Here is a 25,006-nt window from a genome sequence, read left to right on the forward strand (position 1 = left end):
CTATGGCCTCTAGTTTTGCAGACCAGGCGCGGCGGAGGCGCAGCGCACCTGGGTGTGGCCAGGAGGATTTTGCAAGTTTGGCACACCGTGTGTGCTGGCACAGCTACTCCTCTTTCCCACCTCCATCCCTCCTACCTGCGCAAGTCGGAAAGAGGGAGGAGAGAAGGCGTGGAGTGGGTTCTACACAGCCGATTCACATCACACCAATCAAATGAGCCCCTCTCCTCGCCCTTAAATGCGCCGCGCGATGGCGTAATGAGAGTTTACTCAATTTGCCATCTGCAGCGTCAGACGGCCAAACTTCTCCCAGGAGGAAACTGATGTTTTGGTCCGGGAGGTCCAAGCTCGCAGTGTCCGAATATACGGAACTGCGAGCAGACCTCCATGGGCTGATGATGCAAAGGTAGCCTGGGAGGAGGTCACCACAATTGTAAATCAATGTTGCGTTTCTCTCGTGCGCGCACTCTCTCTCTTTCTCTCTCGCAGTCTCATTCTGTTTCTTTTCTTTTAACTTTTCTAAGATGGCAGATGCTGAATATATACTCCCTATCTGATGCTGTGGCTGTTTGTGGTTGGCTGAGAGGGATGTGAACTCATTAGTTTGCAGCTGTGTTAATCAAATCAGGTTGGGTTTCCATTACGCGTGCCAAACGTGCCAAACGGTGCCAATCCCCTTTGATCTGACATCAGATGTGACAGGACAGTCGATATAGAGATACATTTATGTGCTGATTGCAGATAGTGAATATAAAAAGAGCAGCCGCGTGCGGCTGTGAAGAAGGTGCTGGACTAAAAGAATTAAACTAAACAAACAAAGAAAAGTCAGCACACTTCAGCTCCCTTTATAGGTCCATTTATTCCATCATCATGGAGTGACGTTTCGGGCCACAGGTGCTCTTCTTCAGACCCTCTTGACCTTCTTGTGTCTGAAGAAGGGCACCTGTGGCCCGAAACGTCACTCCATGATGATGGAATAAATGGACCTAAAAAGGGAGCTGTGTGCGGACTTTTCTTTGTTTGTTCTGATTGCAGATAGTGGCATTGAATAGTGGTTTGTGTGGCTATTTATTGCATCGTTAATGTGCCTGATATTCTGGAAACCTGCCTGTGAGGTTTTGGTGACGTGTGCGCACTGTCCGCCGGTCAGCCAAACTTCCACTACACTGGCTGTTCTCCCCCTGCACTGACAGTAGACCTGGTTTCAGATGGCGAGCTTTTAGCACACCTTCAGCAAAACCTTTTGGCACAAAACTGTCACTGCGTCAAGCTGGATCTGTCGACACCTCCCCCTGTTGCGCCACCACACCCATCTCAGCGCACCTCGGTCTGCCAAACTACCAAACTGAGCGCACCTCAGGTTGCACTGCTCGAAACTAGCTCTGCGTGGGGTTTGCCACCCTGCGCCACCCTGCGCCGCGCCGGGAAACTAGAGGCCAGTGTATAGGTATGTAAACAGTAGGCCAGCAACAGTAGAGAGACAGCTGAGATTAGCATTATTATTATTATTTATTATTTTTAATAATTATTATTATTAGTTTGATCAAAACAAAGCTAACAAACTAACTAACTAAGCAAATTACAAGACTAACCAAGACAGTTTTGCCATTTCTGTCAAGTTTGAGTGAAGTGTGCTTCACGATGAGTTAAAAGACAATTAAGACAGACTTAGTTTGGTGACAGACAGAAATAAATTTAGAAGGTGTACAATTGTATTGCCCTGTTAAGTAAGGTGAACAGGTGTGAGAGTATTAGTTTCTAATGTTTATTTATGAGACTGCAAAAGCTAAGAAAACAAAGCAAACTTGCCGCTTGGGGTGAATCTTAGGTTTTTCCCCTGGCACCTACACACCACAGAACATGTGTCTTCATTATTATTTTGCTGAATTGTACTTTCTGTTGATAATCTAAGGTTAGTTCTTGAGCTACAAGAAGCTCTGACAGCAAGAAAATTTGAATGAGGTAGAAAATGAACAGAGATAAGAAAGAGACAGAAGTGAAATTATTTAAGAGAGAGAAAAAACCCCAGTATGAACGAATTCACAAGTTCACTGTAGATTTAAGTTGCCTCAAAATCTAGACAGAAGAAAGTACTTTCGTATATGCTCACATTTTTCATCCACCATACAACTCCTTCCACTAATTTTCCCAATACCGTCATTCTCTGCATGACGGCAGTGTTTTTATTTAGTTATTTTTTGGGAATATATTTAGTTACACAACTTTAATCTAGAGTTAAGTTAAATGGATTTCTAGCAAATCCTTATAATACCCTCAGTAAGTGACTCATTTCACAAACAACACTATGCTGATAGATGACAAAATATATAAGTTCAGTTTCAATTCATGGTGGAGCTAGAGCAACAGTCTGTATACCACCAAAGTCGATAGGTTTCATTCTTATGGAACTTAAAATAAAATAAAGAAGAAATAAAAATAGAAAAATAACAATGAAGAGCTAACTAAAAGGGAGAGTTGTGGACCTTTGTTGTGGCTGAGCTATGGGCTCCCTGGGCCTCACACAGAGAGAATGGCTCTACAAGAGAGAGCTCCACCGACAGAGACAGAGATGACACGTTTTCCAAGATCAGCTTCTCATACAGGGGCATTAGACACTGTCCTGGGACCTGTAAGACATATACAAAATAAATTCAACCATATAAAGACATGTTTGAGGGATAGGAATCTTAAATGAAAAGCTCCTTGTTTCTTTTGTACATGCTGATCTCTGATAAAATTTAACAGCCATCACTAAAGATTACAGATGCCAAAATTCTCAGCCATTCCTTTAAATTATTTACATCCCTGCAACATCATATCCAAAAGGCATCTGACTTACGACATGCCTGTAACAACTAGAAAACATTGTGTGGACAAGTTTCTGCAAGATACATTACAGAACTAAATACAAAAATATATATAGCCTTTTGACCAACCTTTTCTATGTAGAATTTCAGGTGCTTGGAGGAAATGCTGAGCATAGGAGCCACAAAGCGACATGTAACATCTACAGACATGATAAGCTCACTACAACCCTGGCGACCCACAATGCCATGGCACACCAGCCGCTCCCGTACAACCTAAGAAGACAAGAACATATGAACTGTACGTGTACTGTAATGTGTATCTAATGGACTCACACTGGCTTTGCTTGCAAAATTCAGAACTTGAGTTTATTCAGTTTATGGCTTGCATGCAAACTTTCTCACCTTGGGAGAATCTGAAGATCCCGTCAGCACCATGTCAACAGAGCAGCCTGGGGAAAGCTCAACACGAGATGGTTTGAGACTAAACACCGGCTTCTCTCTGCTAGAGGGGAGCAAAGATCCATGGCCCAGAATGTCCCGCTTTCCAGGAGCAGAGATGGGGGGCAGGACGGTCCAGCCAGATAAGTTTCCCCTCTTTCGAATTTTTGTAGAGGGCAGGATGCCATCAGTCCGCCAGTATATCCGTTGCATTTGCTGGCCATGGTTGGTCAGCTTGAAGTGGTACTGGCATGACCCATGGCTTACAGGACATACAGAGGACAGCAAGGAGGCAAGGCATACAGTCAGTACTACAGTTCTGAATCACCACATCATTATTCTGAAGTCAAAATTTGACCCATAAGTGTGATCTCTTTCATTCTACCTGAAATATGTGCCTAGATCAAGGCTGGGAGCAAAAGGCCTGTCGCTGACAATCGTGGTGCCAGTGCCTGTGGCTGACAGAGGGACAGAGTGCATTTGACCATCCAGAATGGATATATCCAGCCTGGCCTGGAAGTGAAGCGTGTCCTTCAGATGTGCCACAACTCTTAGCTCAAGCTGGCTCTCAGGTGGCACCTCCCCCTCACTGGGCTCAACTCGCCCAAAGGACCTTCCATGGCTCTGAGGAAACAGAAATACAATCAGAGTTCTTTTACAGTCTGAACCCAATGAGCTGATGTGTTTGCCATGACAGGATGCTTGCCTTTGTACCTCTGGAGTAGCATGGGAACAGTTACAGAAGCTAGTTTCATGACTGAAATGTGATGCATGAAAATATCTCCCTTGTGGGGGCACTTTCCTCTAACTGCACTGCACACGCCATTGAGGCCTATGCTATGGATGGACCAGGAAAGATAGATGTGTATATCATATAGCTGCATAATCACATCAATATTTCGTTGTAGTATGAGATCCTAGATGTATAAGTAGAGAAGTGGCTCCCTGCTTGACATAAGTAAGATGAAATACCTCCCTACTTAACTGTTAGAAATAAGACTTCCAAAAGGGTTCTTGCTTCCTGAGGGGGTGAGGTTCTACCCAGAACCATTTGCTTCTGGAGAACTTTTTGAAGAAAGGTTTCCTAAAAGGTTCACTGTAAGAGTAAGGGTTCCATTAAAAACCCTTTTCATTAAGAGTTCACTGAGTGTTAAAGCATAGATGTTCTCTGCACCATCAAATATTTAAATCTTTACCACATTACCACAATTGATATATTTACCATCATTTCATGCCATACAATAAACCTCTGGTAGGGTTCCAGGTGGAACCTTTGTAAAAAGTTCTACCGTAAACAAAAAAGGGTTTCTTCTATGGGTACAGCCAAAGAATCCTGTATGGTTCTAGCTAGCACCTTTATTTCTATGAGTGTAAGATTATGATAATGGTAGAGAACGATATATAGATTTATAGTTGTATAGAAGGAGTTAAGATGAATGTATCCCATGTTAAAATCTGTTTTAAAATATACAAAAACCTGACACATGGATTGTTTCAAAATGTTATTTGTCTCGCATCTACACTCTCTTTGATGTGACTATAAAATGGGACTGCTGCAAGACAAACTCAGTATTTACTCTATTTCCCAGCTCTGTGGATTGTTGGATTGCATTTATTGGAATCAAGTTCAATGTAATGAGAAAAAGATGTAAATCTAATGTTCGTCTCCAGTCCATCAACAAAGCCCTTCACTGTGCTCACTGTACTGTATATATCTGACCAAGCAATGGTTGGAATCACAATCAGTGCTCGATACAGCAACTCTGTTGATGAATGGCTGGAACCTAAACTTTAATTGGGATTTTGAGAATGAGCTTCCTACAGATGCAGTGAAGCTTGCCCACTTTCAATGCCGATAGGACATCACGGTAGATAGTTTATCAATGGAGGAGAACGTCTTTGCTTAAATACTGCAATTGACATTCGGGTTACCTTACTAAAGCAGAGACTGTACTAAAAATAATATTGGGCAAATGAAATATGATGATTTAGTCTGAGAGGGACGTCCTGCAGAAAAAGAGGCATTTGAGGAAAGTTGCCGCACAAGCAGGCAACACTTGATCAGCGAGTGACTTTAGGAGTCATAGATCACTTTCTCAGTGTTTGTATGATCAAACAAAGGAGCCGGTGAAAGTGAAGTTGGTGTGGGTCGATGCAAGGGTGATCACAGCAAAGGGGTGGGTAGAGTCAGAAGAGGAGAAAGAGCAGGGGGTTGACTCCCCAAAGAGCGGAGCAAAATGACTAGAATCTCAATAATCACATCAAAACCTCCTGCATCCCACAGCTTGATTAGCATTGATTGCTTTCAAATGCGGCACAAGTCAGAAGGGCTTTGAATCCAAATCGGTGCTGTATGCTGTAAAACAGTCAACAGTACACCAATCTGCAGAAATCCTGCATTGATGTTGAAGCGACTAGTGTAGCCAGTGCCCCTGTCAAAAATTATACAGCAAAACATGATCAATATATTGTAATGTGAATCTCACAGGGCTCATGTTTCTGGTTTCCAGCCAAAAACGGGACTAAAATATTGACATTTTCCAACCAATAAATGTAGATGTAGTCATGTAGATGTGTTGTCATGAAGTTTCTATTTCTAGCTCTGTATCTGTTGATATTCTGACAATAGAAAAGAAAAACAGATTACAGAAAAAATCTGCATGTGAGGTTAAGTGTTTGGTGTGCTATGCTGACACTACTCTTCACATTACACACTCTGGCTGTCTACAATCCTTGACACTGTATACAATAATCAATAAGCCCGAGGTTGGATTAGGGATGGAGTCGTGGTTACTTTCTAACAGATGGTCACTTAGACGACAAGCGCGTGTGGATACCTTCCACAATATCCCCGCAATCTTAAGTCATCAGGTCTATTTGTGTGGCTCTCTGCCAGCCTATTGAGCGAGATGTAATGTAATTCAAGGAGAATCTGCATCGATTGATGCTTGAGGGCGCGGGGGGAAACTCCTTCCCTCAATACTGCCTCAGAGGAGAGGACGGGGTCATGCAACTGCAGTTACACTGGGCTTGCCTATGTGTGTGTTTGTTTAAGGGCACGTGCATGGTCTTGTCAATGCCAGCTTGGGACGTATTGAGTCATAGCTCCAGTCACAAGTTTGTTCCCAGTGGATTCTCCGTGATAAAAAGATGCACAGCGAGAAAAGGGCTTTCAGAAGCTATGTGAAACACTGATATGCTGGACTGTACATCGTAGGTCACAGTTAAGTTTCATTTACACTGAGTAAGCACAACAAAGACAAATAAGTGGAACATTATTATTCAATCTTAAGAGTCTTTATGGCTATGTTTATATTACAGAGCTTAATGCTCACTTGAATAATTTCCCCAGATTTGATCTTTCTGCCTGGACTGCTCACATTCATATTTGAAGTTATCCATGACTGACATCAGTGCAGATTGATCTCCTCCCTGAAACACGTCACAACAGTAAAAATGGCACATTTGCGAAACAGGCATTCAGTGAAAAAATTAATGACATACCACTGCAAGCTTTATCTTCCTAATGATCACTATAGTAGGAATGTTTGAAGACATCATTCTGGCTCATGGCTAGTAATAATAAGCCACACAAGCTTTTAATATCAAGGTCTGTCGGTCCAACAGCTCTACTGGCGGCTACTGCTGGTAGTTCTGTGGAGAGAGAGGTGTGGGCACAGCTGGGTGAGGAGTCAGAAGTAGAGGAGCCGAAATTTGGAGGGTTTCATGGAGGGGAAGTTCCTGCAAACCTTAGAATGTCAAGGGCTACATTTAAGTATCCCTGTTATGGCATGTAGGCAAACTGTACTTGTCAGAAAGCATCTTGCAGTCAGTCTATTGGCTGGTGACTGGGGCTGCCTATCACAGCAGCGGTACGGTTATGGCAGCCTTCTGTTGTTTCAATGGACCGCTCTGCACTGTATGGAGTGTACATAGTGTGACTCGCAGTGTAAAAAGCGCTCTGAGTGGTCGGGTGACAAGAAACACACTATACAAATGCAGGCCCATTTACCATGTGCGCCTGAGCAGTGAATTATGATGTGGAAAAACCATGGATGTATGAAAGTGGCATCCAGACATGATCAGAAAAAAATTGAATTTCTGTGTCCACGCCTCACATGAGTGCAAAAAACTGGGTTTGGGCCACATTTGCTTGTGAACATAGCCTAAGACTCTGTTTACACCTGATAGCAGTGCTAAATAAAAGTGTTAACAACCAACAAGACTCATTGTGATCCGATCACTCAAACCACTTGCCTAGATGGTCTGGGACACATTTGACCACATATTTTTTTTATAGTGTAAACGCTAATGCATACTGTTGCTTCACTGAAAAGGACTATGTTGTCATTGCAGGACACATCTTGTTTGTTTTGATGACAGCACACTAACGCTCTATAACTTGTCCATTTTACATTAAGGTGGACAAAGTGTTGCATGACCGTACATTGTTTTGCTGTGTGGAAGGATGGAAGGACTGTGCTAAATTAGGCTGAAAACATATTCCCAAAAAAATGAGTGCGCACTGAAGCTGAGTGAAAACAGTGTCATTTGCAGAGTAGGAGGTGCAAACAGATGAACCATTAGTTGAAGAGTTCAAATGTCGATTAAACAGTGTACATTGTATTTTAATGTATTGTGTTATATTGTAGATTAAAATTACTATTTCAAGCATAAAAAGCTACAAAAGCAGAAACATTAAGACAGTCCAAGTTTAGCATCGTTACATCAGCTTCCCACATCAAATAAACCAATTTCATTCACGTCACCCTGAATTGACAAAAAGTCAACATCTGACCGGCTCATAAAGGGAATGCACTCTAAGGAAAATCACTTAATCAGATATTGAACTGGCAACTAATTATTTCTAAAGCTAACAAAGCATTGAACCCACTACCTCATTAATTACTTATCAAATCAGACTGGAAATTAATTAGTCACAAGAGCAGGGGAGACAGACAGAGGGTTTGGACAAGAAATCTAGCCACTGAATGGCTCTATGGGAATGCATTAATCCACAACTAAAACCATTTAATTCTGTGTTTTCCGAGACTCTAACATCCTACCGCTACATCTGAGTGCATGCAAAGTTACCTTGATCATCTTAATGTTAATGCATGTGATAAGTGTTTTATTCTATTTTTAGCAAGAGCATGTCTGCCTAATAATGCTAATATGTATGCTCAGAGGTGTGTCTGTGTTGGTGTGTTTGTACCATGCGCGCAGTAAAGTAGGCTGGAATAGGTGACTGGTTTGACAGCTGCAGGGACCTAGTTATGTCCGTCAGAACCGGGATTGTGCCAAAGTCCAGCTGAGGGCTCTGAACATGAACCACTGGTCCCTGCCCAATACATGACAAGCCCACCTCCTAGAGCAGAACCAAACAGAGGTGGATCAAAGAACAATTTGATGAGTAAAAAAAGCACTACTCCTGAATTGAGACAAAAACATCACAATTACTCCTACATTAACAACCAGCAGCATCACAGATATTCAGAGTTCACACTAAGAAGCACACACACAGACATCCACTGACCAGGGGTGGCTGTACGCTGCCAAACACAGCAATGCATAGAGTGTGCTGCTGCCTTCCAACAGCCTTAGCCAGCAGAACCACAGGAAGCTCCTCTGAACTGTGAGGAAGAATCACTCCTCTGGGTGTGGGACTGCCAAAAAGTAGTGAAGGACTCTCCTCGTTTTTCTGAAGGAAAAAAAAAAAAAAAAAGTGAATAAGATTTTTTTTGAACATCTACTGTACATATAGATTCACAACAAAAGGATAAATTGTCTTAGAAGTACCGTATTTTCCCTCCCCTTGTCACAGAACAAGTGGGCGGTTGACAGACATTGATTTAAATGTTAGCCATTTGCACCAGTATTTTGCAGTTTCAAGCAGCTATTAAACATATATTTTTGTCGCTCGGGTTCTCAATGAAAACATTAATAAAAGACGGAGCAATGCCATCATTGCAGTCAGTTTACTCCCGGTTAGATTTCCTTCAGTGTTTCTTGTTCAGGAGGTTTTTACTGGAAACCCAATTATCCACAGAGGTCTCTTCCTCTCCAAAACAAACATACCAGGGGCCTCATTTATAAAAGAGTGCTTAGGATTGATACTAAAAGTTGACGTGCGCCCAAAGGCTGAAAATGGCGTGCGCCAAAAAAAAATCTGATTTATAAAACCGTGCGCACGCACACTTGCACGCAATGTTCTCTTTATAAATCACAGACCTCCTTGAGTTGTGCGCACCCAGATCCGCCTCATATTCCGCCCTCTACACACCCTAGTTCAACCATAAATGGTCATGCAAATCACCTCATGAATGCGATCTGCATATAAATAAGCCGGCATGCGAGTGTTCTCTCATTGTGTGAGTCATGGCAACGGGTGAGAAACAAACCAAAAAGGGTCTCTAGCTCATGAGACTGAGCTAGAGACCCTTTAACGGGAGGTGGAGGACTGAAGAAAGATTTTATTTGGTGGCTAAAGCAGCGGGATCACTAATAAAAGAAAACGAAAAAAAGTGGCAACACATCAACGCTGCTGATGCTGTCAGCTGTGTCTGTGGGACTTCACGGACATTGACAGAACAAAAAAAAAAAAAAAAAAGTGGTCTGATCTAAAGGTAGACCAAATATTTCTACTCCTTTACCAACATGTAGTTAATGTGTTGCTTTTAAATTTGAGGATGTTTGACATTGATGTGCGACATAAAGAATCACATTTATTAAAGGTGGAGGCAAAAAGGAGTATGTGCCAGTGCCATCTTGCACAATTATGCACGAGGGTCACCGCAGTATTTATATGTTTATGGCAATTAGTCTGATCAGACACCCGGCCTGAATTACAGCATGAACCAGTGGTACCCCTGTCCCAAAATACAACGTGTAATTTGAAATACAATTCAAAGATGAAAGTGTAATAGGCAAACACGTTTCTTCATGCCGGTTTTGTCATGAACAACACGTCTAAGTAGGGCTAGTGAAATGAGTGTAACGGTTGTGCTTAATGGCTGTATTTCGAGACATGATAAATGCACTGGAAATATTTAGCTAAATACATAAATATATTCCATGCAGTCGCGCCATCCTCTCCCCCTCCTGCGCTCACAGAGTGGACAATGAGACGTTAGAGGCAGTGTGGATTAATTACGTATTTAGAAAGAATTTCAATTCAGGATTTGAGTTGGATTTTACAACGTTTTTATGAAACAATTATCACTCACTCCAAGCGCAAAATAAGGCTGCTGGATTTAATTTCAATGATAACGTGGATCTAAGGTGGATATAGCGTGACATTAAATTTGTGTGAGACATCAATAAAAATCTGACTCCACTTCATCTCGCCGTCTGCGTCGCCACTTCCCAGTGTCTTCCAAAATGTGCGCACGCATGACTCAGAGTTTGCTTACAGGTGCACACAGTCTCCCAGCAATTTTATTTTTATAAGTCACAACCTTTGCGTGGTAAGTGGCGTACGCCACTTTCAAGCCCCATTTTGTGCATAAGCAAGCTTTATAAATGAGGCCCCTAGTCATTAAAACTGGGAGAAACACTGAATGAACCAGTTTCATGTTACAAATCAGTGTTTCCCTGACCCTGTTGGGCTTGTCGCGGAGGGGCTCCTCGTCCAGCTCCTGCTAGTATGTGCTCACCTGTTTTTCCATGATAAATTAAGATTCAGACATTCAGGTTTTGAGCTGGAGCCAAATTATTCGCAGAGGTCGCTTCCTCTCCAAAACAAACACACCCAGCATTTTAAACTGGTGAAAATGAATAAAGCAGTTTAACATTAAAAAACTGTGTTTCTCAGATGTTAGTTGGCACAACAGTGGCTGGAGCCAAACTGCTGCTAATGTTTGCTCAGCTTGCTTCTCTGATAACTCCTGATCCAGATGTCCAATGACTAAAATCCTTCATCTGTTTAAAACATAGTAAAAAACAACCAAGATCACAAAAGTTTATCTTTGAAAGAAAAAGTTGTGACACCACTGACAGGCAACAAAGACCAAATAACACAGACCATGTCCCTGATTAAAATTATGGATTTCTCTTGGTTTAAACATTGTTGGAAACATTTGGGATACTGTGAGTACACAACTCAACAAAATATATAACATTGGCCTGGTTGTTTTCGACATTTTAATGCAGAGAAGTTACAAAACATATTTCTCAGTCAGGACCTTATTATTGTGACTCTCAGTATAATCTTATCTCTGTTGCATCTTAAAGTTGATTAGAAAGTCCTGAGAATATTCAGTGATAATGACATTTAATTGTATTTAGTCAATCAATAGTATAGCATTTTGGAAAACAGGTTTATTGGCTTTCTTGTGAGGAGTTAGAGGAGAGGATTGATCCCACTCTCACGTACCACTTTCATGTACATTAGTATGGAGGAGATGGGAGATAGGAGATGAGCGGGATCAGTCTTTTCATCTGTTGGGATTCACAGGACCACAGATGATTTATCATTTGGTAAAATCATCACTGATTTCAAGGCTTTTTCCTCTGCATGCTCTTTGTCTTCAAACAAAGAGGGCTATGCGACACCCATCTCCACAGGAGATCTCACCTCACACCTCAGTGAGACTCAAGTCCCAAAACGTGATTGGACCTTTACAGTGACATGTGACTCTAATGTCACCGGCATCTGTAGATTTGTGCTCCCTTCCAACAGATTCCTTCCTCTCTGCTCCAACCGTGGAGCAGTGCTCTCTTTACCCCAGCTTCTTCAGCAGCTAACACCTCTTCCCGTTTGGGCCTGGACAGCAGAGGCCCGAACCCCTGCTCCATAGCCCAAACCACTAAAGGGAGGGCAAATGATCACAGACTCTCTGGCAAACACAAGGTTTGCAAACCAGCTTTCCAGCAACAAGGAACTAAGTGAGTTAGCACCCAGCGTCTAACTCTGCAAGGACCCCGAGCGACCAGCTTCCTCGGATCAGAACCTTTGGAACAAAGGACCCAACAAAGACTGCAGCTGGAACCATCTTCCCAGCCTTCTTCTGACGGCTAACAGCAGTACACCACCGAGTGACTCTTTCCTCCATCCATTCAAGGATCGGTAATGTAACAACTGGGCATAGCTTATCACAGCTTTACAGGCTAAGCAAGACTGTTTGACTTGTTGTATGTGATTTGATGCTGTTTACTGAGTTATTGTTGTGATAGATTGCAGTTAGGTCATTGATTAGTTGGCTTCACCACAGCTAAGTGTTTAGTTTGCTAATACTGTTCACAAACAGATTCTTGCATGCAACTAAACAATCTCTGCACTAATCCAGACCGTTTGCAACACACGTCACATTGACATAGACTCATTAACAAATAGGCTTTCAACAGAGCTACATCCAAACAGGCATTTCAAAGTTCCCGCTTCTTTTCCTTTGTCTTTGTCCTGACCACACGGTCAGACAAACACCTCCCCCTGGAGTCAGCCTTGATTCGGCCATTTTGGTAGTTCTCTGTTGTCAGCCACTTATTTGTGAATAAATATAATTCTTTGGAATCATGCCTGCTGTCTGTTTAATGTTGCACAAGGGTGAATGAATAGTCAACCTCTGCTGCACCAAGAACTCCAAAATCCTTCAGGCATTACCGTTAATTTTGGTTGTTGTCATTAATTTAATTATTAATCAAACTCCAAATTAATAGTTTAGCCTATTTTATGAGACTGATATCTTTAACTGGCTATCATTTTTCCCTTTACGGGAATGGTGCCCCACGAGGTGATTTAATGTTAATTAAGTCACATTATTTAACATAATTACTAATTATTAATAATTATTAAAGGAGCAAAAAGCGAAATTCATCATTTCTAGATTGAAGGAATTAAAAAATTGCTATATGAAGAACTAGAGGTGTAATTTCATCTGGAATATAGCGTGACCTCACACACCCTCTCTCTGTGTTGATCTCCAGCCTATTGTTTACAAGCCAGTCCGGCTGCGCGTTCATGTACATTCATGTGAAATGGAGGCGAGCCTCAGTGACTAGAAGATCTGGTAGAAGCGCTCCATAGCTGCAAGCTACTCCAGTAGCCGTAGTAGCTCTAGTGCTAACTCTGGGGGCTAACGCTAACATTCCTCTCTTCTCCGTGAGCCCGCCAGGCTCCACGCTAGAGCTCGCCGGAGCCGAGAAGCAGGCTCCTGGAACATTAGCATGGTAGCCGACTACTGCTAATGCTAACGTCCCTACGCTTCTCAGCTCCGACTCACTGAGCCTGGCAGAGAAGCGTGGGGACGTTAGCACTAATGGGCTGCCATGCTAACGTTCCAACTCTTCTCTGTGAGACCGTGAGCCTGGCTCCCGGCTCAGGTGGAGTTGGAGCGTTAGCGTGGTAGCCGAGTAGTGCTGACGCTAACAGGAAAGCAGGGAAATAGCTAAACACAGCAGAGACCGAGAGTGAGTGAAAGACATTGCTAACTGCTAAACTAAGCTGGCTGTTTAGGTTTTATTTCCTCGCCCCTGTGGCGAGTGAATCTGCCTGCAATTAAAGTGGGGGCTAACCAGTGCTTCCTCCTCAGGCTCCACTTCACTCAGCTGCCTGACAGACCCGCTGCTTCTTCCCACTTTAACCTGAATAACAAACAGGAGGTAGCTGGGAGCGGCTAGCGGAGCGTTAGCCGCAGCATGACCGGAGGGAAACACAACCAGTTAGCCTCCGCTAGCTTCCCAGCTAGCGGCTCTCCGTTTGGATCCAACCGGAGCACTGAACCCTGGTTTGTTACTCAGGTTAATGTGGGAAGAAGCAGCAGGTATATCGGGCAGCTGAGTGAAGCGGAGCCTGCGGAAGAAACACCGGGACTGTCTGGATGTGATAGTCCGTGCTGCGGTACTCGTCTCGCCGGCACAGACGTGGTGTGGGGGGGGGCGGGGTCCCCACGTGTTGGAGAGCAGAGGTAGAGGGAGAAGTGGCTCATGACACACTTTGTTTTGCTCTACAGGCAGTGCACAACAGCGAACCTAGCGGTGAAACGATTTCACTTATTGCCCCTTTAATTATTTCCGATAGCCAATTTAACCCCAACATATTTGATACCTCCGTGTGAAGCCTAGTGTGTTGACCCCAACATATTTGGTGCCACCGTGTGAGGTAAATATATGTTGATTCCCAACACATCTAACTCAGAAAGTAAGTGTATTCAAAATGTTGTTTTCATGTTGCCCACCTCTACAACATAAATTTTCTGTTTTATGCTGGAATTGAGCCATTTTCTTTAATACGCATGTGTCAGCCTTGATAGCTTTTACGCTTGTTCATTTCACAACCCCGCAACATACTATATAAACACAATAAAAAATCATTTACTGCAGTGATCTCCTTAACCTGGTCAAGCATGCCATAGCAGGCAGGCAGAGTGCTGATGTTGGTCAGCCGCACTTTCTGTTCATACGGGTGATTGAGGAAACACCTCTGAAAGTCCAACACAGGAGTCTCCACCACAATATCAGGAACAACACACCTATTGGCAAAGAGGAATAGATAGAGAGAGGAGAAGAAAGGAAAAGATCTGAGACTTATTTATGAATTACAACAGCTATTGCATTACTTCATGCCAAAACTGTGCTCTATTAATTAGAGCTGATTCATAAATTTACAATGACGGTGATTGCCATGAGGAAGTCAGATTACAATTGCCCTACTCTGAGTGATGGCGCAGGTGACATTCCAATGTATTATTATGCAAATTAGGCTCTGAATATTTAACACACACTCCACTGATTTGTCGACACCTGTATGGAAGTTCAATGGAGCACATTCACAGCTTGTCAAAGCTTCAGCGACAGCTAGAAGCACAGCAGAGGATACTGCCAAGAAAAAAAGGCAATTTACTTCCAGAGAAAGAGTAGTAGGAGAGTTTGTAAAAAGAGAGATGAACCTCTGCTGTTTTATGGCATCTTGTGACACAGTTGTGACACATTAACACTCATTTTAGAGGATGAGATGATATTCCATCTTACTAGGACAGCGGGGCGGTGATTCATTTTCATCCATTAATTTTTTATGAAGTATCTTTTTAAAATGGAAAAGATCAAACAGTGTTACAGCAAAAGAGAAAAAATACAGGACAACTGAGCCAATAATCTGTTTATGGCCTAAATATGCAAAGTCAAACTAATAATAATATTGAAGTATTTTTGCTGCAACTTGCAAGACACCACACAACTAATTTAAACTGATGTATATTTGAGTATGTGTACATCAAAGAATGTGTGTGTTCATGTCAGTAAATGTGTCTGACCTGGCATTGATAGGCAGAGTCCTGATCTCCTTCCCAACACCCTCAACATCCACCACCAGCGCCAGCCTGTATCTCTTGACTGTGTTGGAGCACAGCGTCACCTGTAGGTATTTAATACACAAATACAGTATGAGATCACAAAAGGTTCAAAACAAACAGTGACGGTACTCACATCAACAAATAAACACAGTTTCAGTTTAGGTTTTATATTGTTGCCATAGAATTTTGATTAATGCATCACAGGAAAACTTAATCCTCTCTAGTTCTTTCAATGAAGTCAGTTTAATGACGAGCAGTATGCCATTCTGAAAAACAAGTAAGTAGAAATTGCAATCCAAAGAGCACCTATGAAAGGAATAGGTTGAAATTTTTTTGACGATCAGTACCACTTTGATGTCTATTGGAGACTGGTAGCTAAGCTTAGCATAGAAACTGCAAATGGGGAGACAGTGAGTCTGGCTCTGTCCAACATAACAACATCCTGCCACCAGCACCCCAAAAGCTCAATAATTACCATGTTAAATCTCATTTGTTTTATCCATGAAAAAAAGTTGTGGTTTTATGAAGGGTTAAAAAAGGGTTTTAAAAAATACTATTTCTTGGCTGTTTCCCTGCAACCTCATTCAAACAAGACTTTGCAAAGTCGCTGCACGCAGAGCCAGACTAGCCACTTTGGCCTATTTAGAGTTTTTAAGCTGAACTTAGGTATTCATCTCCTAGATCTGGCTAAATAGATAACACAGATGCATGCGAGTGGCATCAAAGTTCTCATCTAACTCTCTGCAAGAAAGTAAAAAACACATTTTCCAAAATGTCAGACTGTTCCTTTAGATCTACTGAACTCAGTCAGCTATAGGTATGAATATGCTGAATATGCCTACCTAAGCTCTATAAACAGATATCTGCATATAAGGAGTTCACCCATTTTGAAATTTGGAGCCAGTATCAATACCAATGTTTTAATATTGCTGTTTATTTATTTATTTATTTTTTTGTTATTTATTCACCTTTACTTAAAAAAAATAACTGAACTGTTTTAAAGTCATTCAGTCCTTCATTACACTACCTTTGAATAAGCACAAATTCAGTTACACAAATTTGTGATACAACCTTAAACATAACCTTTCACATGATAAAAATCTAAAGAAAAACAGCTTTAAAAGCCTTTTTACTCAGTATAATATATCATAATTCCCTCTCTAATATCAATTTTATTTTTATGTGAAACCATCAACAATTCTCTCCTTCAAACAGCTGCATTTATCCAAGTCTCTCACCAAAAACTCCTTTTAAAATATTACTTTGAAGACCTAATGAGACAGTTATAATTTACCTTTGCCCAATACCCATTTTTACTAAACAGGACTGAACGCATCATAATATAACTCAACACAACCTCTGTGAGCAGTTAGTTGTGGCCACCAGCTGCTAACAGCTAACGTTAATTCGCTCTCCTCCTGCTAATTTTAACACAGATTCGTTCACAGTGTAGCATTATCAGAGAAACTATACAGTGCGTCCTCTGACGCTTCAATGAGTTTACTGCATCCTTTTATCTCAAAGGCAATCTGGGGAAGATTTCTGTTCATCCAAAGCATGTTTTCTATTGTCCCCAGGACGAGGGGACACTGGCTGCAACTCGCCATCTCGTCACACAACAGTGAGATCACAGAGCCTATGTGCCAAAAAGTCATTGTGTTCCTCTTTTACCTGCTCACTATTGTAGCTGTTAGTCTGGAGCCCTGCTTTTTAGCTTGCTCAAACTTGACAAGACAAAACAGAAAAATATTGGCCACTGCCATCTGTTAATTTGCAGACAGGCTGATGGCAGTCAACAAGGTGTATCTCAGCCAATATCAATGTTACGTTGATACTGGTACTCTAGTTGGTACTCGAAGTGTTCTGGTTTCCGTTTGCGGTCCATTTGTAGTCTGAGTAGTACTGACCAATCACAGTTGAGTGGCAGGTAAACAGTCCACGTGGAGAGGTGAAACGCATTGGCTGAAATATAATCTGACAGCATTTTGGCTTTTTATTGTCTTTTTTGGGGTATTTTTTATCTTTTTATCAGCATATATATTTAGACATAAGCTTATAGAGATTATAAATGACTGGAACACAGAAAAGGACGTCTGGGTCTGGATACCTGCTGGCTACACCATAACCCCAGAAATACAGGCTATTGCCAGTGGGTTCCGAGATTGCTGATTGGCAGATTTTTCCTAAAGAGAAAGTTTACACCTTTATTCTGGAGGCACGTTTTGCTACAACAGTATATTTTTTAAATATAATATAGGTAAAGTAAGTGATTGGGGGGATGCATTGCTTGCATCTCTTCTGCAGCTTTACTTCATGATTTAGACTAAAAATATGGTCATGTTTTTACAGATACATACTGCCTGGTGCAGCTGGGGCATACAACTTTACAAAAACCTGTAATATGCTGCTACAATAGCAAAACTTATTTCAAAATTAATTTAAATAGGTTCCCCATTCATTAGTTAATTTACTCTACCTTAATGGTGACATCTGACAAGGCACGCACAGAGCTTGCAGTGGGTGTGACAGTGAACTCCACAGGCCGAGCATGAAAGTCTCTAGCAACACTGCCTTCCCAATTATTCCTGGACATCTCCGATGCCTGTTGGGCACTAGTAACACTAGGAGACCCCAGCCCATCTCCCAGGACACGCAGGGCAAAGGTCATAGGCACCAAAGAGGTATTGAAGAGGGTACAAATCATTGTTAGTGGGAAACCTGCACAGAGAGGAGAATGAAGTGGAGGAAATGTTTTTTTGTGTGTGTGAATGTTGTGATGCTCTGAGGCATTATATATCTGTAGCAATTTAAAAATGAATGAACCTAAGATAAATGTTATTACTCACCGAAGGCTACATCTCCAAAATTGAGCTCTGAAACATTGAAGTGGAATGTGGGACCAATGACACACCCCCTGGAAAAAGAAGGCCAAAAAACAGGAGCCATGAGAAAGACACCCTGGTATTTTGATGAGTAATGCTGCCACCACTTTTAAGTCCAAGTTTTTATAATGTTTCTTAGGGATAAATCTGAATGTTCTGTTACAATCTGAGTTACTACACTTGCTAACTTCACCTAAAGGTCACGGTAAGTGGTTGAGGCTGTCCAGTGACAGCTAGCAGCAAGTCCTCAGAGAAAGTTCCCAAGATGCGACTGTGGAAGGTGACTTCCACAATCTGGCAGGCCCCAGAGGGAACAACACCTTCCTCAGGACTGAAGGAGAAACAGCGGCCGAAAGTGGTGTCAGGGCTGGATAGCCTGAAAGGGGCATCAATCAGTCCTCTGTTGTACACCTGTAGCTGGACAAAAAGACAGATCCATTGACCTATCACTCAAGTCATGTTTTTTCTTGTATGAGCCCCACCGTCAGTAAACAAGTAATATGCATGTGCTGCATTTATGTTTTCTGATGTTATCCACTTCAGTTCAGCTTTAATGGAAAAATATCATTGCAAATAGTGCTCTGGGAGCCTGCTTTTATTTTGGAGAAAACATGACTTTATTACAGTACTAAAAAGAGAGAATTATAGAAGTTGTTTTTATGTTGAAGATTTTATCTGTTTAGTTAGTTTAGACTGAAAGTTTAGTCTTATTTTTAAGAAAGGACACACATCAAGGATGATGTTAACACCAAATGTGACTTCAGAACATTGTTGATACTTAAAACTCGTCCATTCAGTCACTGCTAAAGATACATTACATTACATACATTACATATTGGCAAACACTGTATGATACATACTTCAGTTTTGTCAATATGTATAGAACATGGTAATTCAATGAGCATCTTGGCTGACTGGGTGGAGCACAATATTTTAACAGTTTAACAACTAGATTAAAAGACTTCCTATAAAAAGTTAGGAAGGATATGCCATACACAAGCTCTTACTACATTTAGATTCACAGTTAACAGGCGTAATCTTTCTTACTTCATAACAGTCTCTGTCACCAATGAACACATTTTTCATGTCCATCAGGTCATAGCTGAGCTGGAGATTAGGTCCCAGGCCCTCACCCTTCACTGTGAGGGGCAACCGAGATTCACGGCCTACGTAAAGACACAGACAAACGTAGGGAAAGGCAAGACAACAAAGTTAAAGGCAGTTAAAAATATGAGTAAAAAATGTCTCTCAAACACTATATATATCAGACACTGATTTAATGCAGTTGAATTGGAAAGGCTACTTTAATATTTCCAGGTAAGAGATATACTTTAGTTTACTTTTTTAGAGTTTCTTAAAAAATGTGTAGACTCATACAGAAGTGGTCCCTATCAGTCATCACTTATAACCCACTATAGGTCTGTGGTGGTGTATTTATCTGCAGAAACTCTGCCTTCTGCATGTATTTCTTTATTATTTTGCTGTATTCGGGATGTTCCTGGGCACAACTCACAGGTGAGATCAGGACTTACTAAAAAAAAAAATTGCAACCAGGTGCTAGATCGTAAGCAGCACGCATCCAAGAGGAAGCTACAAAATTGCTGACATAGCTATGAAAAAAATGCAAATATTGTACATGCTAATGAATCTGGAGTTGGTTTTCATTTTCACTTTTGTTGGCGATATTGTTTACAAAAACTAAACAACATTCCTGCACAGTAGTCACTTCATGGTGCCCCTCCCATTTTTTTAAAAAACTTTTGATTCTAACATACTTGTTTTCATTTTTACGGTTTACAGCTAGCTGCACTAGTTGCCGGTAATGAATGAATATGGCAATATTCAGCAGTAACACTGCAGCGATTGGTTGTTTTACAGTACCACATCCGTCAGCCATCCAGTGACTGAGAGGACAACATAAGAAAATGGCCTGAAATCACATATAAGGACATTTTTCATTACTTTAAAGTGTTCCCTCATGTAGATGGCTCTGCTATGAGGAACCAAAAGCAAAATCTGTCAACACAACTGCTTAATGAACTTAACTGTCTACAGATTAAGCTAACAACCTGATCACCAGGCGCTAATTTTCCGTGTCGCATACAGAATCCCGATATCTTCACCAGAGAAATCGAAAGTTTCAATGAGAATTGTTATATGCTATTGTTTCTTCTGCCATACAGCTAACTGTAGTTCACCTGTACACCTGTAGCAAAACAAGAACCATAGCCCAGCTAGAGCCACCTAAACAGCATTAGCTTAGCCTGCTTTCATCATCATCATCTGTATTAATTTTCAATGTTGATATTTTTTGCAAACATTGATAGTTATTACCAAAACACTGCAAAAACACTCAACATGCTTTTGTAACATTATGCCAGCAGCTGATCTGACACAGCCAGCAGCTCTGATAACGTTGGCATAAATATGTAAACTGATCACATATTGGCAATATAAATGGTTACTTTTTCTGAAAAACTACCATAACTACAGCTTTTATTTTAGCTTATACAAAACATTTAGGCGTGTTGAGGCACGGAATAAGGTGACTACCTTCAAAGTACAGAATTAACTTCGTAAAGGGCATATAAGTTCTATCCTTCAGTTTTGCTGAGTTTGCTTCTGAGCTTCTTGCAAAGTGAGGGATCAGGGTAGTGTCCAGTCTGGCTGCCATTGACCTAGGCTGGTCAGGGCGTCACCAGCCTCAGAAAACATGGAAATTAATGTAAATCTGGCCTCCGGCTCAGAAGACACACGTGATGGCCACATGCAAATTTACCAACAACCTTTTACAACCACTGGGATGAGATGAATATATTGAGGCCTCATGACTGCAATGTCTAATATGAAAATGAGCTCAAGTAGCAATAAGTCATCCAGTGGTCAAAGCATTTAGGCAGATTTAGGGGCTCATTTGTGGTGCTTCAACACGTTTCATTGAGGACGTCGTACACTGAAGGAGAAGTCAACATTTAAAGAGGGAAGCTGTTGTTCTATGACAATAACCAGACAGACATGTTTTGCTACCCAGGCTTGTATGTCTTGTCCTTTGTCTGCACCAACCCACTGAGGGAAGAAGAAGCTATTGATTAACAGCAGGAGAGTACAGACTGCTTGAAGTTGCTTGAAGTTGTTAAAACAATTAATTCCAAGGTGTTGAAGAACAAACAAAAGAAAAGAGTTATCCTTTGGAAAACCCGCCGACTTTGTGTCAAGTGACGCTGTAAATTGGCTGTAAATGTAAGCTTTAATGCACATTTAGTTTGTCCTTTACCCTAACCTGCATTAATTAATACAGGTTAGGTAAATTAATTAATTAATGCCATAATTATAACAGATATAAAATCATATACAGTAAAAACAACAAACAACAATAGCAATAACTGATCCCTAAAAGTAGAAATATAGAATGATAAACATGTTATGATGTAGATGTATAGTTCAAAGCATTTACACTCATCACAAGATCTGAAATAAGGGTGGCATAAGGGTGTCCAAGTTTAATGTCAGATTATTCCGTGTATAAGGTGCACTGGAAGAGAATGACATTCTTCCTAGTTCAGTTCTGATTAAAGGTAGGATCTGGAGGATTTTCAAACAAAACAAAATATAGACATATACAAATGAAATCCTGCTTAATCATTACCTATGGGCTTCTACTCATGTGTGGTGGTGACTCTGTTTGCAGAGCTCCTGCCCTTTAACTGTATTTTGATGTTTTTGTGAGCTCGGACGTGCCCGAGCGTGTCCGAGCGTGCACCAGCGCGAGCCTTGCCTGAACCTCTTCTGTGAAGCCTTCTTCCGTATCTCCAGGCTCTGTACACCCGGGAGAGTTGAGCCTGATAGGAGGGGCCGAATTTGAATGTGTGTTTACAAACAGCAACTGGAAAATCCTCCAGACCCTACCTTTAAGGGAATGTGAGGCAACAACCTGTTCTGTGAATGAGTACCAAGATTATGTGAGGTCAGAGCTATGTCTTGCTTCCCTTCACATATTTGATTTGAGACTGTGACCACAGATAAAATGGACGAACCCTGAGGTACGGTCTTGAAAATGTTGTCTAAGTTGTTTCAAAAAGGCAAATCAGTTGTATCAAAATGTCTTTTAAGGTGTATTGGACTACAGTATTGATTTTCAACCAGGGGTCCAGGGACCCCAAGGGGTTCTTGAGGGAGTTTAAGGGGGTCCCCAGAAAAATGTGGAATAGTTTAATTTCACTATTTAATTCCCTATGCCCACACATATCATAAATGGGGTTGCATGTCATGTTTTGTTCTAATATGTGTGAGATCCGACTCTCTACACTGGTGGACAACCTCCTAGCCAGCCAGCACCCTGCTTCCACTGCCTGCATTTTTGTTTGTTTTTTTCCTTCGGCAATAAATTCTTTTGTTTTCATACACCTCCATTTGTGTCTGCTTTGGGGTCTCGCCAGAAACCAAAACGTAAAAATATGGTTGTAGAGCTATAATTGGGCCCAAAAAGATCAGGCTTGCCCTACATGAAGCCACACAGTTCTTGATTAAAAACTTGAATTTCCACTGTATAAAAATCTCGGTGTCTTTTTAATGTAAAAACATTTATCACAAGCTTAAGTCAACCAAAGTATTTTCAGTGTACTTAAAGACATCTGTAACATGAGTTCCGGCATGCGCCTTCTCCTAACGACTGTTCAGCTCAGCCTTAAACTGTCATATACCACATCTATTAAATAGAGATAGCATAACATTTCTCCTCATTAATGAGAGGTGGGAGGTCGGGATGGGTTGATGGCCCATACATTATTCATGACAGTACACAGATTAAAAGTGGTGCAAAAGCGAAAAATTGAGAAATTACAGCTCGGCTTGTTCCCTGCAGGTAGGGTAACACTATGGGCCAATCGGGTTTGGGCCATAGATCGTAAATAAAGATGGAAGATGTGTTTACAATTTCTCCCACTGTAAAAAAAGAAGCAAAAATATCCCGCATACAGGATATCATCTTGCGCTGGTGTCATCATTTGGAGCCAGAGTCTGTGCAGTAGGTGTCATGAAGTGGAGTCCTGGTATTGAGTTCCCGCCCATGCACCCATCAGACCCAGTCATGAACATTGCCTTTGATTACATGCTAACATGCTCAAAATGACCATGCTGACGTGATGATGTGTAGCAGGGAAAATTTTAACCATGTTCCCCAAGTTTAACGTGTTAGAATGCTGCCATTGGCTAATTAGCAATAAATACAAAGTACAGCTGAGGCCAGGTTAGGAATGCCATCACTCTTGCAGGTTATACAACACATTACTGGACTCATTTAGACTTTGTGCTAGATGAAAAGTTCAGAAATCAGTCAGGAATAAAGTTATTACAATTCATCCTGAGGTAAGCACGAATGTCCGTACCATGTTTTATAGCAATCAATCCAATAAATGTCAAGACATTTCACTAAAAACCAACAGTAGTAATCTAAGACCATCCAAAAATTGTTGAGATCTGGATGAAAGTGGTGGTCTGACCGAATGTCATTGCCCTCCTAACACCTTGCCACTAGCACGGCTAAGAATTAGACATTGTTTTATCGTTACTGCATCGTAAAAGGTACAAATACTGTGCTTTGCTATGAAAAACCTAAATGAGTTCTGTATTTTCCAGCTCGACACTGACCTGTGACATCACAATATATCGTGTCTTGGTACAGTTTGGCCTCCTCTGGCTTGAAGACAATGTTGAACTGTGCTGGGGTGTTAGGCCATATTTCACCCTCCTGAACCATGTTAAGACAAGAAGAAAAACAAGTGGTTATTTTACTTAAGGGATATTTTATAAAGCAGACACGCACACACTATAAATGCATATTCTCTCACAGAAAAAAATAGCTTGGATTGACAATCACTCACTGTTAATGTTAGCAGCAGCCTGATGGTGTGAATGCACAAGAGAAGTTTTATGGATGGAATTTCAATTGCATTCATTTCGGTGGGGAAAACAGTGTGGAAGTTAACTTATCTTACCCGCCTCAACTCCACACACACACACACACACACACACACACACACACACGCACTCTCTGACACCTACTAATACCTATGTGTGTCTGTGTGTGTGTGTGTGTGTGTGTGTGTGTGTGTGTGTGTGTGTGTGCATGGGTGGGTGGGTTTACGCATGAGTAGACTGCTGACCATTTCTCTCAAATGCCCTCTCAAAGTTTGTGTTGTGACTGGCTTATAGACTGTTTACTCTTTCTCCCCCGCAATCTCTCTCTCCTGCCCTCTCCTTCTGTTTTTCATCTGTCTCCTCTCATGCTCTGCCCAGGGAACCTGGATGAGTTGAGCAGAGGAGACACTGACAGAAAAGGGGGGTGGCGGTGTCAGAACAGGTCAGGCTACCTGAAGGTCCCTAGGCAGAAGCGGCCAAGTCCGTGACCCTCCTGTTACTGCAGAGTCAGACTGGATTTACATTCAAACAACAGAGCTGAAACATAACTCTTTGCGACAACTCTAATCTGATCTTTTTGGGGGAATCCACAACAGATTCTCATTTCTGTCCTTACAGCCACAAGGCAGCACACAATAGGTGGCTTAGCATCTAGCAGGAAGTGTCCTTCAACCTAAGA

At 41.5% G+C, this 25,006-nt stretch overlaps 1 protein-coding gene across 1 annotated transcript in view; it reads right to left on the reverse strand.

Moving 5' to 3' along the window:
• Positions 1 to 25,006, reverse strand: part of hydin (HYDIN axonemal central pair apparatus protein) — a 122,018-nt gene that overhangs the window by 75,974 nt on the left and 21,038 nt on the right. The window contains exons 10-22 of the mRNA XM_078168198.1: positions 24,058 to 24,157; positions 19,459 to 19,577; positions 18,605 to 18,828; positions 18,376 to 18,443; positions 18,006 to 18,247; positions 15,491 to 15,591; positions 14,575 to 14,710; positions 8,779 to 8,943; positions 8,458 to 8,610; positions 3,628 to 3,866; positions 3,207 to 3,504; positions 2,934 to 3,077; positions 2,481 to 2,624 (exon numbers count right to left, since the gene is read on the reverse strand). Coding sequence (XP_078024324.1) covers positions 2,481 to 2,624; positions 2,934 to 3,077; positions 3,207 to 3,504; positions 3,628 to 3,866; positions 8,458 to 8,610; positions 8,779 to 8,943; positions 14,575 to 14,710; positions 15,491 to 15,591; positions 18,006 to 18,247; positions 18,376 to 18,443; positions 18,605 to 18,828; positions 19,459 to 19,577; positions 24,058 to 24,157 — 2,133 coding nt within the window. The remainder of the gene's footprint in view (positions 1 to 2,480; positions 2,625 to 2,933; positions 3,078 to 3,206; positions 3,505 to 3,627; positions 3,867 to 8,457; positions 8,611 to 8,778; positions 8,944 to 14,574; positions 14,711 to 15,490; positions 15,592 to 18,005; positions 18,248 to 18,375; positions 18,444 to 18,604; positions 18,829 to 19,458; positions 19,578 to 24,057; positions 24,158 to 25,006) is intronic.

The sequence above is a fragment of the Epinephelus lanceolatus genome, chromosome 5 (genome assembly GCF_041903045.1).
Source record: "Epinephelus lanceolatus isolate andai-2023 chromosome 5, ASM4190304v1, whole genome shotgun sequence".
NCBI lineage: Eukaryota > Metazoa > Chordata > Actinopteri > Perciformes > Serranidae > Epinephelus > Epinephelus lanceolatus.